This window comes from Hoplias malabaricus, chromosome 11 (assembly GCF_029633855.1).
Source record: "Hoplias malabaricus isolate fHopMal1 chromosome 11, fHopMal1.hap1, whole genome shotgun sequence".
In the NCBI taxonomy this organism is placed as follows: Eukaryota; Metazoa; Chordata; class Actinopteri; order Characiformes; family Erythrinidae; genus Hoplias; species Hoplias malabaricus.
In genome coordinates, this window is record NC_089810.1 from 32,171,866 (window position 1) to 32,190,305 (window position 18,440).

At 41.2% G+C, this 18,440-nt stretch overlaps 1 protein-coding gene across 2 annotated transcripts in view; it reads left to right on the top strand.

The window, feature by feature from the left end:
- The window catches only part of cntn5 (contactin 5), a 301,937-nt gene that overhangs the window by 182,118 nt on the left and 101,379 nt on the right, over window positions 1-18,440 (top strand). For both annotated transcript variants that reach the window (XM_066685167.1, XM_066685168.1), the window contains exons 6-7: window positions 3,774-3,869; window positions 15,138-15,341. In XM_066685167.1, the coding sequence (XP_066541264.1) occupies window positions 3,774-3,869; window positions 15,138-15,341 (300 nt within the window). The remainder of the gene's footprint in view (window positions 1-3,773; window positions 3,870-15,137; window positions 15,342-18,440) is intronic.

The window sequence follows — 18,440 nt, forward strand, 5'->3', positions numbered from 1 at the left end:
ACTTTTCGCTGACCTACGCCTATGAATGAAGCTGAGTTGAAAAAAGTTGAATTTCCAAGCAAGAGTTGAACGAAGCACTTGGGCACCATTCAAATGTGTTTGCTCTCCCTCGTACAGCAAAGCATAATTGGTGCCTGTGTTGATACTTTGACCTTCATAAATGTTGTTTACAACCCATTTCCATTTGGCCTCTGTAATTGAGAACCGTGAGTCTGCATGCTCGAACGGAGTCATAATTGACCTTTGAAAACAGTTTACTCACTGGCTGCAAAGAATGGTGACAGAATCGCTGTCCTCAGGCTGGACGTGGGCTTTTGATTGCAGATGTTCTGCACAGTTTGTGTTCATTTCATTTTCTATCTACCTAATGGGGGACTTGAGAGTTTCTGTGCATGCCATTACCATATTATTTAAGGCTAGGTGGTTGAGTCCAAATGGAAACTCTCATTCATTCATTCATTCATTCATTATCTGTAAGTGCTTATCCAGTTCAGGGTTATGGTGGGTCCAGAGCCTACCTGGAATCACTGGGTGCAAGGCGGAAATACAACTTGGAGGGGGCACCAGTCCTTCACAGGGCAACACACACACATTCACTCACACACTCACACCCATGAACACTTTGGAGTCGCCAATCCACCTACCAACGTGTGTTTTTGGACTGTGGGAGGAAACCGGAGCATCCGGAGTAAACCCACGCGGACATGGGGAGAACACACCAACTCTTCACAGGCAGTCACCCGGAGCGGGAATCGAACCCACAACCTCCAGGTCCCTGGAGCTGCGTGACTGCGACACTACCTGCTTTCCCAAATGGAAACTTTTACATTTCAATTCAAAATTCTACTATTTGATGACCTTCATGTTTCATTCCACTTGAAGGTCATGTATCTTCTACACTTGGATGAGTCCCAAATCTTATTTTTACCCCTACTTCTCATTTAAGGTGTAACTGGAATTGTATTTATCTTTATTAGCCTGCAATCTATTAGCCTTGCATTGCCATACACTCTAGAATGAGTCTAGAACTGTTTGCCATTTAACATGGGCAGGAAGTGCCTACTACTGCAGTAAAAGGAATTTGACTGTCACATAAAAAGACCAATCACAAGTCAGCTATTTTGGCATGATGTGTAGAAAGAGTCAGATAACCAATCATGCAACTGGCAGAATCCTGACAGTGAGGCCAAATGAACCCACTGAGCGTGTCAGACTCTGTCAACTTGTGGGCAGGGCATCTGTGGCTGGGATTAGCAAACTACTACTTCTCTGTTTGTTGTTAAGAAAAGGGTCATAATGCATTGAAACTACATTGAACTAAGATAATACAAGGGTTATCATAGTTTGTAAAGGAGAATATACTAGTCTTATGTGGGTTACTTGTGTTGCTTTTATAGCATCTCACAGGATTTTTGCATAGTATACCTCCACAAAATCTTTGTTTTAAGGACTGTATAGACTTAACTCTTTGACATACCCCTGACTCCCATCAAAAACTGAGACACCCTACCCCTGGTAATAATGAAGGATTAGAGCTAAGTTGTAGGGATGAGCTGGGATTCACCCTTTCTCAGTGTCCTCTTTCAGTATTATGAAATTTATCTGTCTGAAATTTGCTGATCTCTATCATCAAACATCTCAACATGTTTGGAGGAGGACACTGACTGGCAACTGTGTTAAGGTACCTATCTGCATTGGGAGCAGAGGAAAGACCATCCTGCACAGTGAGCTCAATTATTTTCTCTCCTGGCCACAGATGGCTGAGGCATCACCGGGGACTAACCCAGCAATCTTCCAATAAGAGGGCAACCGTTTAGATGAATGATTGATATTTTGAACACAGGCTTTCATGTGATACTGAAATGTACACTCATTGACATGGAGAAGGCAGGCAGCCAATGGCAACATGTTTTCTCTAGTTTTTGCTGTGATTGGTTAGGGTGATGTATGCAAATATAATTTGTTGTGGCAGATTAACTGCAGGATTTCCACCTGCTCAGCCTTTCATACTCTGCCCCTACACCAGGCACCATCCCCCAGTCCTTCTCCCCTCCACCCTCCAGATTTAATTATGGTACCAGCAGAGAGTAACTCATGCCAGAGCCTGTGATGGACATGTAGCCATCATATCCCAGGAGACAAATTCACACCATTTCAAAAATCAGATTAATTCAATGGCCGTCATAAAACAAGCCCAGAAGGCATGATGAATGTGTGAAACACTGAACTGTTATTTGGCCTTCTGTCTCCCGATGTGTCTGGTGCTTGCTTTTCTCTTGGGAGATGAGAGAGAGAGAAGCTATTCTTCTTGTAGCACATTTTTTCCCTGTGTACTGGAGATCATGGTGTGAGAGAAAGGTTTCCATCCAGAGGTTTTTGAGAATTTACAGGGCAACTGACTGTTCTGCAAGCCAAGCGAGTTTGTGCTAGTTTTGCAGTCTACTGATTTTGCCACAAGCAGAGCCATCAGTTTCCCAGTCGACTAAAATAAAATTCTCGTAGTTGCTTCTGCTGTTGTATGATGTGGAAGAGTGTTGTGTTATGGAAGCAGCCTTTCTTCAGGCCATCCAGCCCAGATCAGAACTGTTGTAGTGAGGTGCTTCATCCATGATTACATTCAGACAGCCATGGCTAGTGTTTAAGGTTTGCTTCCTTATCTCTTTCCAGTGAAAATAATTTAACATATTTATACTGATGGTCTACATTTTTATTCAAAATGAATTATTCACATCTAATTTACGCATATGACTCCTAAAGCAACGATTAGTGCTAAAATAGTGCATCAAGACATTGAGTGTATGATCCCCCCAGATTGATGTCACTATTATTATTGTTATTAGTAGAAGTAGTAGTAGTAGTATTGCACTGTAGCATAATTACACTTAACTGGTGATAATTTAAATTTCAGTCTGTACCTTGATCAGAGGAGGATCACAAGGTTTCTTCCTCCAGCCTCAAGGAAGTTTTTCTTTGCCACTGTCGCCTTCGGCTTTTTGGCATTGGGCTTTGATTTAAATGTTCTGTTCTGACACTAATTATGTGAAGCTGCTTTGTGACAATGTAAGTTGTAAAAGGCGGTAAATAAATAAATTTGATTTGATTTGATGTGACGATTCCCTTCATAAGAAAACTACAAACATGAGCCCAAAAATACGCAGTTTTGCATAATCTGTTAGGATTTCAAAGCAGTGTACTCTAGCCAAGGCTTTAGACAGTTTTTTAGGCAGATTTAGCAATGCTAATTGGTAAGGGGAAAACTTGTCATTAGCTTCTTAGCTACATTAGCCTCATAGCACGAGTGAACAAACTTCAGACACCGAACATCTACTCTTTTTTTTTTTTTTTTTTTTGGTTAGATTTGTTGGCAAGAATGTAACACACACATGCATACCAATGCCCAAAAGTTCTTTGACGCTCCAACAGAGAAAAAAATGTTCTTTACTTCTCAACGATGTCCGCTCTGGTGTTTGGATAGCACTCATGGGAGTGATGGCTGGGGGCAAGGTTAACTGCTTTAATTACCGCTAGGCCTTCGTTCCTGCCAGTGCTTGGAGGTCAGCTTTAAAAGATAGTTTTGGAGCCTGAGCCAGAGCCACTGGGGGCCCACAGCTCTAGTGACAGATACTAAATCTGTCCGGGCCTCTGGCACTCATCAGCCAGGCTCATATGCAAGGTTTGACCCTTAATCTGCAGGTTAGCTCCATCTTTTCTGCCCCGCTATGTCTTTCTGCCACCTTCTAACATGGTGTGTGTCTGTGTGTGTTTTTCCACAGATCTGGGGGCTTTCAGTACTCGAGCAAGAGGAGCTGTGTCAGTGCGAGAAGGCCAGGGAGTGGTGCTCATGTGTACTCCTCCTTCACACTCACCAGGTGAGCACACTCCTCTCTTTCCTTCCTTTAAAATTAATGTAACGTTGAAAAGTGTCTTCCTACCAGAATATGACATTCTTATGAATGTGAGGTTTTCTGAGCTAGTGTATCATTTTCTCCCATAGATTGTAGATGGGTTGTAATTTTGCGAGGGAGAATCCACCACTCTGTACACCCAGAGTCATTGGGCAACACTTTGAACACTGCTTTTGTCTGTGCCTTTACGATTGTTAAAATTATATACTGCCATGGAGAGTAGTATCTACCAAATGTCTTAAAATTCTTATCATCATGAGAATAGTAATGTTATAACTGTATGTTGCTATATAGATTATTTATAAAACTCAGTGACACTGTATAAGCAGCTCTATTTTAATTAATATTATTTATAATTACACAAATCAAAGTTTAAAGGGACTGGTAAAATCTGGTGTCTATATGGTGCCAGTATCTAAGACCAACATCTACTTATGCTGAGTTCCACCTACCTCGTAAGTTGGATGTTGGAGCTGAGAATGACCTCACACCCAAGCTGAGTGTTGTTCCAGTTAAACATTCAGAAAAGCCTAAACCCTATATTTTCATTGTTAGCTTGTTCTCATTTAGCTTTGTTAGCGATAACAGGTAATAGCAGTTAGTGTTGCACTGTATACCGATACCAGAGAAGTATCTCAATACTTTGTCATTAAAAATGGTACAATACCCCATATAATTAGTACCGGTTCCGTAAGGATTATTTTAAAATAAAAGAGGGTATTTCCAACGAGTGCCACAAGGGGGGCAGTTAGAACACCGGAACTGATCGTGAGCAGGAGAGACAGCTCTTTCTCCATGGCTTTTCTGCTCCTGGAACGAGATGGAGCAGCACAGTCGGTCGGCACGGCAGCTCACACAGATCAGAATGAATTGGGCATGTGCAATAAGTGCTGCCAAAGACATGTTCGCTTGCTTTTATGAGTTTATTCCTTTTTCCGAACTTCTGAACTGAGATCACTAAACTGATTGAGGCATTCAGCTTTATCCAAACAGTAAGCACGTCTTACCGAAACATCACATGTGGCGTCACAATTAACAAGCAGATACCAGCGACTGCCCTCTGCTTGTAGAGAAAGTACATTACTTTTCCTGATGTTTTACATTTTTGTCGTGGTATCAGTATCAGTATCGAGATATTTAGTCATGTATCATATCGAAAGTCATAATTTTGGTATTGTGACAACACTAATAGCTGTGCATTTTGTGACATTTTCACATCCAAACACAAAGAAAGCACATCCACATCCAGCAGTTAGAGAGCACTGTGTGTACAGCTTATTTAATGAGACACAAACAGATAGAAGCACTAATAAACTGTACAACACTACTGCTTTACACATTGTTGATGTGCAGGCAGCAACCTCGTATTCTGACCTCTGGCTTGGTTGGCTCTTCTGGCTTTCCGAGTAGGAAAACCAATTTGTGGAGACTTCCCAGTTGAAATTTCCTACTTGGATCTCAGAAAGTACATCATCTGAGTACAAATGGTATGCAGCAATTAATGGTAACCTTTTTTGTGGTTGTTATTAGTAGCTCCACATTCAGCATGCTAAATCTCAGTAACTGAGTTGGTTAGTTGTCTAGCTGACAGTTACAAGCAACTATTGCAACATATATTTTAAGGTTATGAACCAGGAAAGTACATATATTACAGAGATGGGTTACAATACATGAATGCATCATTGTATAAAATGAACACAGCGGAATAGTACTTTAGTCTCCGTTTCCATCTTTCTCACTTTTCTCTCACTCCTTTCGTTACTTTACACACTTCCCCCGTGTGTTCCTTCCCACTCTGCACCTGTCTCATGGTACCTTCTGTAATTGAAGGTTAAATGGAGTAAGATTCAGAGGCACAAGAATAAACATGAACAAAAGGAAACAGATAGGGACATTGGACCAGAAAACTAACAGCTAGAGACAGCTGAGCAGAGAGCTATCAGATAAAAGAGTTCTGGCAGCCCAGCCATTTTTAAGCACTTTCTCCCCCTGAGACCCTGACTAACCCTGGAACTGCAGGCGGAGACTCAGAAAGGAAAGCAAGTAAGAGAGAGAGTGAGCAAGAGAGAGAGAGAGAGAGAAAATCGCATTTCTGTTTGTGTGCCTGTCTCTACTGTAACGTTAACCGACACTGCCAGATATAATGAGTCTGGCACAGTATTGATTTTGCCTTGCCATATTTTGTCATGCTGCCAGCTTGATAAGAGTGACCTTGTTTACACACGTGATTATGAATGAGCGTGTGCCATTATAGACACGCTCGTGACATTTTTTTAAGTCTTGATGTAGTGCTGAGGGACAGCGTTATCGTTATTGGAGGACAGTGTGGGGAAACAAGAAAAATAGCCAGTCTAAATTTGCTCTCCCATCGGTGGCGTGAGCTGTAAATTCCGGACTGTGCTGACACAGTTTCAGTCCAGCCCTTATCTATGTATCCCCCGGCTCCGAGATTTATTTACGCTGGGCAGATAGCATCGGCAGGCCTTTTTCACCCAGCCCTGCCCGCCTCTGCTTAGAGCATGTCATCTGATCATCATAATCCATTATTTTATTACGCTGCCGCTCTCGACAGTAAAGTGTGATTGATTTTCTTAGTCCTTCTGCCCGGACACCACAGATCTGAGCAGCACACCCAGGGTGCCACTCCTCTCTTGGAAGCCAGTTGCAATGCTGTTGTTTTGGTTGGCGTTATGGTTTGTGTTAGGGCAGTAAAATGACAACCATCTACATAATGATCTGAATCAATCTTTTTCTCTTTTTTTTAGTCTAAGGCTTTAGTAAATGGTGATCTGGGCACCTGGTCCAGGATCTATTCCTGCCATGGGCTCAGTATTTCCGGCTTGTCTGCAGGCCACCCGCAACCCTAATCAAGATGAAGCAGAGACAAAAGATGAATGAATGAAATCATGGATGACAATGTCATACTAATAAAAGCATGCTGTGTCTCAGGATTTAATCAGTCATTCTGATTTGTTTAGTCCAGTGAAGAAGAAAGACTATTTCCAACAAAGGGGCTTTGTGGGTGTAGGTTTTTCTTGTACCAGGCAAGAGCACCCTTCATAATCAGTAGACCACCTGATTAAAGAAGTGGAATCAGATGTGCTTGGTCTTGATTGGAGTAGAAACCTGCAGACATGCCAGCCCTTTATGGATAAGATCATGAGCCTGATCTAAAGGCTACCACATACTGAAAGAAGACCTGTGCAGCAGGGAGATGGATAAAAATAATGAAACTCAGACTCGTACTGTGAATGGTACCGTGCCACAGCACGTTTGTCCCCACTCTCCCTACTCCCCCACTGGCCTACGCTCATACTGCGTTTAATGTTCCAAACCCAAGCATGCTTATAAATTCCATGGCAGTACTTTGTTCTTATTTGGAGTCATTTTGTCCACTCTTGCATACCTTATAGATGGTTTAAGTATGTTTCGCAGGGATTTCCCCTTAATTGTACTGCACATATAACACAATATTTACAGAAACAAAAGAAACCAAATGTCTCAGGAAACACTTCCAGCAAAACCTGCCCCTCAGCAGTAGACACTGTGTATATGTCTACAAGCAGAACAATTTGACACCACTCTGGGCATGTGTGTTCACTAGTGTGTGTGTACATGTGGGTTTCACTGCACGGATTGGGTTAAATGCAGGGAACCAATCCCTCTGTGTGCAAGCACAGTAGCCAATAAAGTGATTATTATTCTAATTCTTATTGGCTGGAAAGTAGCTTCTCCCAACCTTAGCAAATTAAATGTCTGTGACCAAGTTCCTTTTTTTAGTAGAAATGCCTAGCCAAGTGTCACCTCGCATGTCATGTTGTTGGATGGTTCCGGATTTGATTTAATGCAGTAACAGAGAGATGCCAAGCTCAGGGACAGTAAGCAAATGTCAGCGACTGTGGACATCTTCATTAAAAAAAATGACTGATGTGGAATTTGGCATGCTGTGGTACGCAGAAGATATTCATATAAATTAATGAAAATTATGGTAGAGTGCCATTTATAGATTTATTCCTTTCTTTAAATGCAAATATTAGTTTATCATTCCCTAATATTGTTTGTTCTAAAGCAGTGAAACACCCTGCAGTACCTGTACATGAACCTAAGGTCTCCCTGCCCAATGCCAAGTGTTGGCTAGGGATATTCTGGATATCCTGGATATTCAATGAGCGGTGGAGCTTCATCCTCTTCAGTGATCCAGACCCTCCGAATTTGTGATCCATTAGTAATTATCCAACATTTGTACCTGACCACTAAAGCTCTTGTGGTTGGATGCTATCCAGTCCTTATAGCATTGCACCAACCTGTAGTTTAAAGCCTTCTCAGAAGAAGAGAGAAGAGTAGAGCTGTTACTGCAGCAAAGAAGAGACAAAAAGGCAATTAATACCTTTGATTTCAAAAGAAATGTTGGTGTCTGTAATGGGTTTAGGCTATTTTGCGCAGTTCTACTCTCATTAGTGCACAGTGGTGGGAGGTGTCATCAGTGACTATGCCAGCACAGTTTATAGGCGGCTAATAAGTGGTGCAACAGTGGGACTGGTCAGAAAGTAAGAGAGAAAGAGAGATAAATAGAGAGAGAGACAGACCAAATGACAGAGAGGATGGTTTTCTGGCTTTGCTTGTTAACCTATCCATCTCCAGCCGGTCGATGGAGTACGTTCGCAGCCAGTGGTCTGCGTTGGGAGCTCAAATTTACCAGATCATTAGAAATGAAAAGAAATCCCACGCAGACAATTATCTCACGCAGGGCCCGAGCGACGTGGGGGGAACCTTTTTTTCTCTTCTTCTTTTATTTTTTTTTATTTAATTTTAAATTCCCAGATGAATCCTTATCCTCCAATGCCCTCTGTTTCATCATCCGCAGGCATTTTTTCCTCCCATTTTTTTTGGTCATTACCCCCATCGAGATCCGCCGAGGTAGCACTCGCACGAGGCCCCCTGCCAAGTGCTTTTCAGAGCCAGGACCCATAAGCTGGCCAACACTCTGCCTGTCGATTTGGCAGACGCAGAGCAGAGACGGAACAGCTGTCTGAGAGGCGCTGGTGATAGACATTTTCATCCCTCCTCAGCTTTGTCTCCGAAGACTTGGAGTAATTACAACCTAAACCCAACATTTTTTTCATTCATTTTATTATTAAAATTAAAGGACACTGATCAGGCCTAAACATTAAAATCACCTTCATATTTAAACACTTATTCTATTTTATTTTTCAGCTTCACTGACCATACAGGAGCACATTGCAGTTCTATAATTACAGACTACGCTCCATTTGTTGCTCTGGTTACTTTGGTAGCCCCCTTTCACCGTGTTCGTCAGCAGTTATCCTCTAGTCCTACATCAGTGACACTGAAGCATGTAAAAACCTGAAAAGCACTGGTGTGACTGATCCTCTTGTACACACTAACACACCACCACCACGTCACTGTCAATGCAGCACTGAGGATGATCCATGACGTAATGGGGGCCCCCCATTTATTTGGGCTTATTTTGTATGTATGTATGAAGTTATTTATTTATTTATTTATTTATTTATTTATTTATTTAGGGTTTCTCCTTTTTGTCTGTTTCATTTTTCCCAGTAGCTTCAGTTTCAGAGCTGCACATTCTATAATATGTCTAAAGTCAAGATATTACAAAACAAAATATGTACAATTTTGTTATTTTATTTATAGTTATTTTACTGCAAAGAAAGCATTATGCCAATTTTCATGAACATAACATTCAAATCTGTTACCTTCAAGCAAACATAATGGTTTAAAAAGTCTAATATGCATACTTACAAGGTAGATGTGTTCCTCTTGTTTAATTAACCAGAGAGAGCATTAATTCATATTTTGTTATGCTTTTGTTACCATCTGTAATAACTGACTTCAGAGCTTTGAATTTTAAAAGTCCATTCGAAGGTTGCTAGGTGTTTTCTTGAGTTCCTCAATACGTGTGAAAGTGGAATATGCCATTATGCCGAGTGTAGGAGGAGGGGGCAGGGGAGCAGCTGCCAATTTATTCTATGGCAGGGCATTGTAGGGCTAATGATTTTCTGCAACTATTCATTTGATTGACGTTAAAAGCTGATGTGGAGAAAATTAACATTATTCATTGCCCTCGGTGTTACAGAATGAGGCCTGTGAAAATGCCAATACATGTTTCCCATCATGCCAAGTGTCCCTACAGCTGTCATGCAAAGACATGGAGGACAGAAATGTAATGAAGGAGAACTGCTGGGTGTTATACAAATAAGAGGAAAAAATGGCATTAAGACCCCATGACAGTTTAACATGATCAGTACACATCACCAATGAATGATTAGCCCAATAAGTATGAATCTTGAACAATTATCCTGCAGGTCAGCTGGCCACATTGCACACCGAGGCACACTGAGGAGATATTTGGATTTTTATAAGTTGTAAAACACAGATTTTACAATGAATTATGTCTATTAAATGTTTGCCTGTGAGGTTAATTACTGTTTGGGGGTGATCTGAAAGTGAGGCAGCAAATGAAATTTATTTTAGGGCCCATAAATAGACTTGGAGGTTAATTTGTCTTTCATTTGCCGGAACGGCTTGTAGGAGGGTACAGCCCCATTAATATGGGAAGATGATTGTAAAAAATGCAAGCGGTAAAGTAATTGAAAATAATTCAGAATCGCTGGGATGTAAACAGGATATTACTCTCACTTTTATTAGTCTAACAATGCGCAGAGACCGGGTGTTTGTTTTGTCACCTTGAAGATTCAGTTCTTCAGCTCCATGGAAGTCACTGTGACCTCCTGTGTTAGACGAAAACCTGGGCTCGGAAGGTGTCTGTCTCCGTGTTTATCCGCCTGGATGTCTGTGTCAGGTATTAATGCGGCTGATTTGACAGTCAGTGCTAAGCAATCGCTCTCTGATTGTGTGTACCTTCATTTTGAATGTAAGTGATAGAAATTTGAAGAAGGGGGAGGTACACTTCACGTCCAAATATTTACAGACAACAAATTATTACAGAATTCATAAAGAATATACACTCAGATCAGACACAACATTGTAATCATTGAACAATTTATCAGCCCCATTGACCATATAGGCGCACACTGGCGCACTTTGTAGTCCACCTGTTACTCTGCATACTTTCTTAGCTCTCTTTTACTCTCTTCTTTGTGGTCAGGATCCCCATAGGACCACCAGAGATCAGGTAAGATTTACATGGTGGATCATTCTCAGCGCTGCAGTGACCCTGACATAGTGGGGGATGTGTTAGTGTGTGTTGTGCTGGTACAAGTGGATCAGACACAGCAGTGCTTCCAGAGTTTTTAAACACACTCACTGTCCACTCTCTTAGACACACCTAGATCAACAGTTTATGTTGGTCATTTTATAATCCATCAGTGGACACAGAACACTAGGACATTACAGTTTTCATATGAAATTGGACACTGGAGCAGCTGCACATACTTAAAATTACCATGCATAATGTCAAGCATCATAGGCATCATAGATCGTCTAAAATTGAATGAAGCAGTGCAACCTTTTCCATTCTCCTGTGTATAATATAAATACATCATCACTGTCAAAGGGAAAAAAGTGCATCTATTTTTGTGGATTTTTACTACTGCTACTATCATTTGAACACACGAGTTGTCCTTGAGGACTAATATAAATGCTCTAAAATCTAAAATCTAAAATGTATAAAATATTTTTACATTGATTTCCATCGAATGTTAAAATGTTTTTTTATTTGTTTATTTATTTTCCCCCTTCCACCATAAAGATACTATTTGAGAGATACATACTTTTATTTGGACAGCTTCAATCCAGCCAAAACCACTCCTTACTTTTTTTGTCATGAATCAGGGAGCGGCTACATGTTGGCACTTTTAGGGGCTTGAAAAAACAAACAGTAAAAAGCTATGACAGCATACATTGCTGGTTGAAAAAGAAAAATTAATTAAACTGAATTCATCAAAAGTTGGCCCACATGTTATGAGCTCATATATTAAAATTGATTTCAGTCTTAAATTTCCTGGTCACTTTGTGAGCATTCCCTTTCACACCAGTCCGTCTCCCACCTCCTATGTTGTCTACCACCGATGCTTTAATGAGGTGCACTGTATCCCAGACTGTTTGATGAGAATTTCGAAAGCAAATGAATGGAAGACGAGGGCACATGAGAAGGTTTATAATAGACCTGCTGCGATGAGAAATTGCAATCACAGTACAATAATGAACAATAATTGCGCCTTACAGAAAGCTGCAAGTGGTGCCATTTTTGATAGTTCCAGGGTATTTAGGGAGAAAACAACAACGAAAACATCAGTAGAGCACCAAAGCCTGGAGCTCAGAAGCTGGGCGCGTGACCGACTGATTCACAGCATTTGACATTCTGCACGGACGCCGCTTGTGAAGGAGTGCTTTTGAATTTTTGTTTATGAGATAAATATTCATTGTTTATTCAAGTGACATTAGGGCTGTGTGTCTGAAAAATTGAACTCGAATCTCTTAAAAGCGCTGCAGTTTCTCGGTGATTAATCACCCTCCCCACAATGCAGCACCTGGACGGGCGAGCACATTTGATATGCAAAAGAAATCAATGGTCTATGAAATTCATGCGATAATTATACTGCGAATAAATTGGCCTGGCAGGGGAAAAAAATAATCATTTAGTCCCTGTAGATGATGCGCTAGGGGATGTCAATGGTCTTTTTTTTTTTGGTCTTCGTCCATCTTACAGCAACCGTAGCTAGTCAATATAATGCAGCCAGCATAAAAGTGAGGAATAATAAGCGCAGTTATTGCTTGGAGTTGCAGTATGTATCCCAACATTTGTTAAAAGCTCTTGTGATATTTGAATATGGCTACTTTAATGTGCATGCATTCTATGCAGTGGTGTTCAAATGGATGTACTACCCTTGATTCAAGTCATTATCCCTAGTTGCAAGAATCAAATAGAGGAGTGAACCAGCATCTTCTGGATTGATGGGGATGGATCCTAATAAGTAATCATTCAAAATCAAGACCTCACTAACGTTCTAATGGCTGAATGCCACCAAATACTCCCTATCTAATGTAAAGTTTTCCAAATATAATAGAGGCTGTTGCTACACCAAAGGCAGGAGAAAGCCCCTTTAAATGTTCTTCAGTTAGTGGGTACACACATTAGGCCAATGGGTTCAGACCAAGCACCACCCATTAGCAGACCAAAACCTCCAAGTACCACTCAGGAGTCTCATCACTGAAACGTGCGCCCCTGGTTTTTCCTCTGTTCCAGGGGCAGGTGGGGGGCATAAGGCATAAGTCCTGCTTTAATTATTGCATGCTTTTTTTGCTGTTTTATCTGAAATCTGCATGCTATACACAAAAGAATTTTCAATAATTACTTATTACCATACCACCATTCATTCCATGTGGTCAGTGCTCAAATACTGAGTGTAAACTCACACAGCAGCAAAAGGGTCACTCTGGTCTTTATAATGAGCTATAATTATAATAATAATAAATAATTATAATAAATAACTTTTTTAATAAATGGATAAGTGCCATCACGGAGTGCTTCAAAAAAAAAAAAAGAAGAATAGTGACTATATATTTATAAGTTACAAAATAATCAATTATAGCTTATTATAAGAGCCTTGTAATGAGTGTTTATATGTGTCCTTATACAGATTAATAACTGCACTTTTAAAGGCTTATAAATACGGGCTTCATAATGTTTTACTAAATTTTACACATGCTGTAGCATTGAAGGAATGTCAATATCAAGGAAAATAAGCCATTAAGTATAATCCTGAACAGTACCCGTACCTTTATTTAAACTAACAGCCACTGCCTGATGAAGTAAGTGTGCTCTGGTTCAGAGGACTAAACGGAGTATGAGCGCAGGCCAGCGAGCGCAGGGAGTGGGGAGGGAGGACAACTGTACTCTGGCACAGTACGTTTCAACCGGGCCATATGTGAGTACACCCTCAGAGTGCTAGATAAGCAAGTGTCTGTAAACATATGCCTGTATGTTCTATTTGGAAGAAGATTACCTAAAGATTTCCAACCCATCTCTGTTTATCATTAATAACCTAAGACTTGAAAGTTGGCCAAATAGTTTTTTTCAGGATGCATTAAATATGAAGTTGATAGAAGCCTTTGTTGTAATCAGTGAAGTGAGGGGAGACCTCAATAAGAGTTGGCTCAGATTAAACACATACTGTGTGTGATCCTGAGTCGATTCATCTGGTATGAATTCAGATGGCTTTCTTTTGATTAAAAATCTTCTAGTTCTGGTTCTAGTTCATAGCACAAAATGTTTCTGTAATGGTCAAAGATTTTAAGCTCTCATTATAGGTTCAGAAATATGTAGAAACCCTTTTTAATGTGTCTATCGATTCTTTAAGTACCTGGGAGTCAGTCTATCAACTATTGGTCAATGATTCATAAAACTGAATTTCTTGCATTTGACTCAGTCTCAGTTAAGACTCACAATTCTGCAACACTTTGAACTTAAAATGTTAATGTTAAAGAAATGGCAAATATATTTGTAAAAAAAAAAAAAGTGGCCATGTTCCTTTCATAAATTTGGATGTTAATGGTTTTATATGTAATGTAATATAAGTGATTGTTTACTAAATTGTTTATTAAGAAATAATACTTGTAAAATAGTAAAAGTTTTAAAATACATGACAAAAAATGAATTAAATTAGTAAATCATTATTAGTAAAATGTTTTAATTTGTCATCGACTAAAACTAGACTAAAACTAACATTAATGACTAAAATGAGCCTAAAACTAATACCCATTTGAATCAAAAGAATAAGAATAAAACTAAATCAAAATCACCTGGAGAGGCTGGAGAAGTTGTTCTACAACAGATGGACTAGAGTCAGTAATTGTAGACCTACAAAATGGCCAATGAGTGTAAATAAAATGTAAGTGTACATATTAAACTGCCACCTGGTGAATAGCAATAACATCAAATATATGTACAAAGCTGCAGGTGAATAATAAGACTACAGGCCACATGTACACAGCATCACGTGCTCTGCTCTGTATCTATTAGAGGGCCAGAATTAATAAACATCTCCTGCTCATCAGGGCTATGAAGCTGACTCCTGCAGCCCCCCGTGGCCCCTGTTGCCTGGCAAGGGCAGTGAGGTGTGCTGTGGATAGAGACAGGGTCTCCTTAGGGAGCAACCCCCTCTGCCAACTCTGTTGATCCATCTCATTTGTATGCTCCCCCTTTTACCCCTCCTGTGCCCCTAACTCCAGAGATCATCTACAGCTGGGTGTTCAATGAGTTCCCTTCGTTCGTGGTGGAGGACAGCAGGCGCTTCATCTCACAGGAGACGGGCAATCTGTATATCTCCAAAGTCCAGCCCTCAGATGTGGGCAGCTACATCTGCCTCCTGAAGAACACCGTGACCAACGCCAGGGTCCTGAGCCCGCCGACGCCATTGACGCTCAAAACAGATGGTGAGACACATGTACAAATGCGCACACACACCTCATGACCGACACCAGAACCTCTCACCTTAACCGCAAAATCCCTGGCAGCTTGCCGAGTGGTGCTTTGAATCAGTAAAATTGGCCAATCTGAGTCTGAGGCATGGTGTGGTTTCTCAGTAATCTTTGACTGTGGACACAGATGTTCGCTGCACATAAAGATTTAGCAATGCAATGGCTTGCTCTGGAGCAGCTGCACAAGAATGTCTGGTAACCCGCCCAATGCCAAATGTGTAAATGGGTTATAAAGCCCCCACTGCTGTGGAATTGTGGCATTAGATGGTTGGAGTGTCTTCTGTGGCATTGAACTAACACAGCATCAGTACCTGACCTCACTAATGTTTGCGTGAGGCTCAGAACAAGCACAGGGTTTGTTCAGTGAGAGACTCATTTCAAACAGATGGATTTACGTGCAGTGAGGCTTGGAATAAGCATATACTTGCCCTGAGGCTCAAAAAAGCACAGAGTTTACTCAGTGTGAGGCTAGGAACAAGTGCAGTGTTTACTCAAAGCGAGGCTCAGAACGAGAGTCAGGTTTACTCCGTGTGAGGCTCAGAACAAAAACTGGGTTTACTCAGTGTGAGGCTAAGAATGAGCATCCGGTTAACTCAGTGTGAGGCTCAGAACAACCTTCAGGTTTACTCAGTGTGAGGCTCAGAACGAGAACTGGGCTTAGTGTGAGGCTCAGAACGAGAATTGGGTTTATTCAATATGAGGTTAAGAACGAGAATTGGGTTTACTCAGTGTGAGGCTTAAATGAGAACAGGCTTTATTCAGTGTCAGGCTAAGAACAAGCTTCAGGTTTACTCCGTGTGAGGCTAAGAATGAGCATCCGGTTTACTCAGTGTGAGGCTCAGAATGAGCATCAGGTTAACTCAGTGTGAGGCTCAGAACAACCTTCAGGTTTACTCAGTGTGAGGCTCAGAACAACCTTCAGGTTTACTCAGTGTGAGGCTCAGAACGAGAACTGGGCTTAGTTTGAGGCTCAGAACGAGAACTGGGTTTATTCAATATGAGGTTAAGAACGAGAATTGGGTTTACTCAGTGTGAGGCTTAAATGAGAACAGGCTTTATTCAGTGTGAGGCTAAGAACAAGCTTCAGGTTTACTCAGTGTGAGGCTCAGAACAAGAACTGGGTTTATTCAGTGTGAGGCTCAGATTGAGAACTGGGTTTATTCAGTGTGAGGCTCAGATTGAGAACTGGGTTTACTCATTATGAGGCTCAGAACGAGAACTAGGTTTACTCAGTGTGAGGCTAGAAACAAGTGTCAGGTTTACTCAGTGTGAGGCTAGAAATGAGCGCTGTGTTTACTCCGTGTTTGGCTGGGAATGAGTCCCGGGTTTACTCAGTGTGAGCCTAAGAGTGAGTGTCAGTTTTACTTAACATGGCTAGGAATGAGTGCAGGGTTGGTTCAGGTTGAGGTCAGGGACCAACACCGGGTTTATGCAAACATTAAGGCTCAGAATGAGAGCTGGGTATATTCCATGTAAGGCTAGGAACAAGCACTGGGTTTACTCAGTAGAACTTGGAGCAATGTAAGCCTTGCAGTCGGTTAGGGTAAAGGTAACAAACACCATCAATTCTACTTAGAGTTTAACGCTGTACTGGTGAAATACAGAAGACATGTATATGAAGATATCCATGAGAAATTGTATATCTACATTGTAGATATACAATTGTATATCATTGTTGGCCCAGAGGAGGTAACAAGTGGTTTTAAAGTCATAAGATCTGTCAGAAAAATTAGTGAGCTGACTACATAGCGAGCATTTTACATCATAGTGTTTATGTTCACAACACTTAGGCTGTCACAATTCTTAGACACCTCATTATGCTGCCTACTAAGATATCTTAATCTGGCCGAATTTTAAGGCAGAACTGTTCCTCAGCCGCAAAGGCAATCCCATGATGCAACGCAAGCACAACTCCCATCTAATTCACTCTTCTAACAGAGCAAACATAATTAAAATTAAAATTGCTAAAAAAAAGGTTGTGGGTTGTGGAAAAGTCACAGAGCAATTTTTCGTCCCTTCGTCCTTACAAGGCTCGTGGTTTTGTGGCATAGAAGTGCACTTTTGCTGCACAAACACAACTTAAAAGCACACAGACAGCGGTTTAGGAATAATGCATCAGGCAAGTCTTTTCAGCATTAGATTCTCCACATGAAGTTACTGAATGGAAATAATATTAGTATTAAATGTGCATCAGAAAATTGCAGCTGTCTGTGTATTTGCTTTAAAGATGATGCAAGCACTACTCAGATCTGTAGGTGATCTCTCTCTCGCTCTCTCTCTCTCTCCCTCTCCCTCTCTCGCTTCTTTCTTTCTTTCTTTCTTTCTTTCTTTCTGTTTCTCTCTGGGCCTAAGGCATCATCCAGGGCTGAAGTAAAAGTGTCATGAATTCCAAGCAGTGCTCCTAAACAGCCAGCGTGCTGTGCTTTATCGTTAGCTTTAGGGCTTCTTTCTCCACGTACAATGCGTCCTGGCGCGAGTGGCCATCGGGGAAATCATTTTTCTAGCATAAAATTAACCGAATCAATGGTCCTGTTCATGAATGGGCCTCGGCTCTTTTTATAGTCGCTTCCCATGGGCCAGAGGGTGCGGGAGGAGTGAGCCAAACCTTCCTCCTGCTGTCTCTTCAGGCCCTTTAAGTTTTTTTTTTTTAAATATAATTTATTTATTTTTAAATTCACTTCCCATCCGGCTACACAGACACGCGTCCATCACCTGCCGCAGGTGCACTTCAATGTCAGCAGCTGAAGCGCTCCCATCCCAGTGCAATTCAGCTAAAAGCACATGGGTGAGTGGGGGCCTTTTCAGCTGAAGGTTGCTTCAGGATTTGCATAACCTTGTTGTGAGGGAACATCCCGCCGAGGTGTACAGGATGCTAAGCGTATTAGCATGCTCGAGCGGATTTGGACGTCTCATTAGTGAGGGTGGGAAATGTGAGTTGTGTCAGGCACATGTAGATGAATGAGAGAGAGAGAGGGAGAGAAAGAGAAAGAGAGAAAGAACACGAGAATTAGAATGAGAGAGACACAGGGAGGATTAAACCCAGACCAATGCATC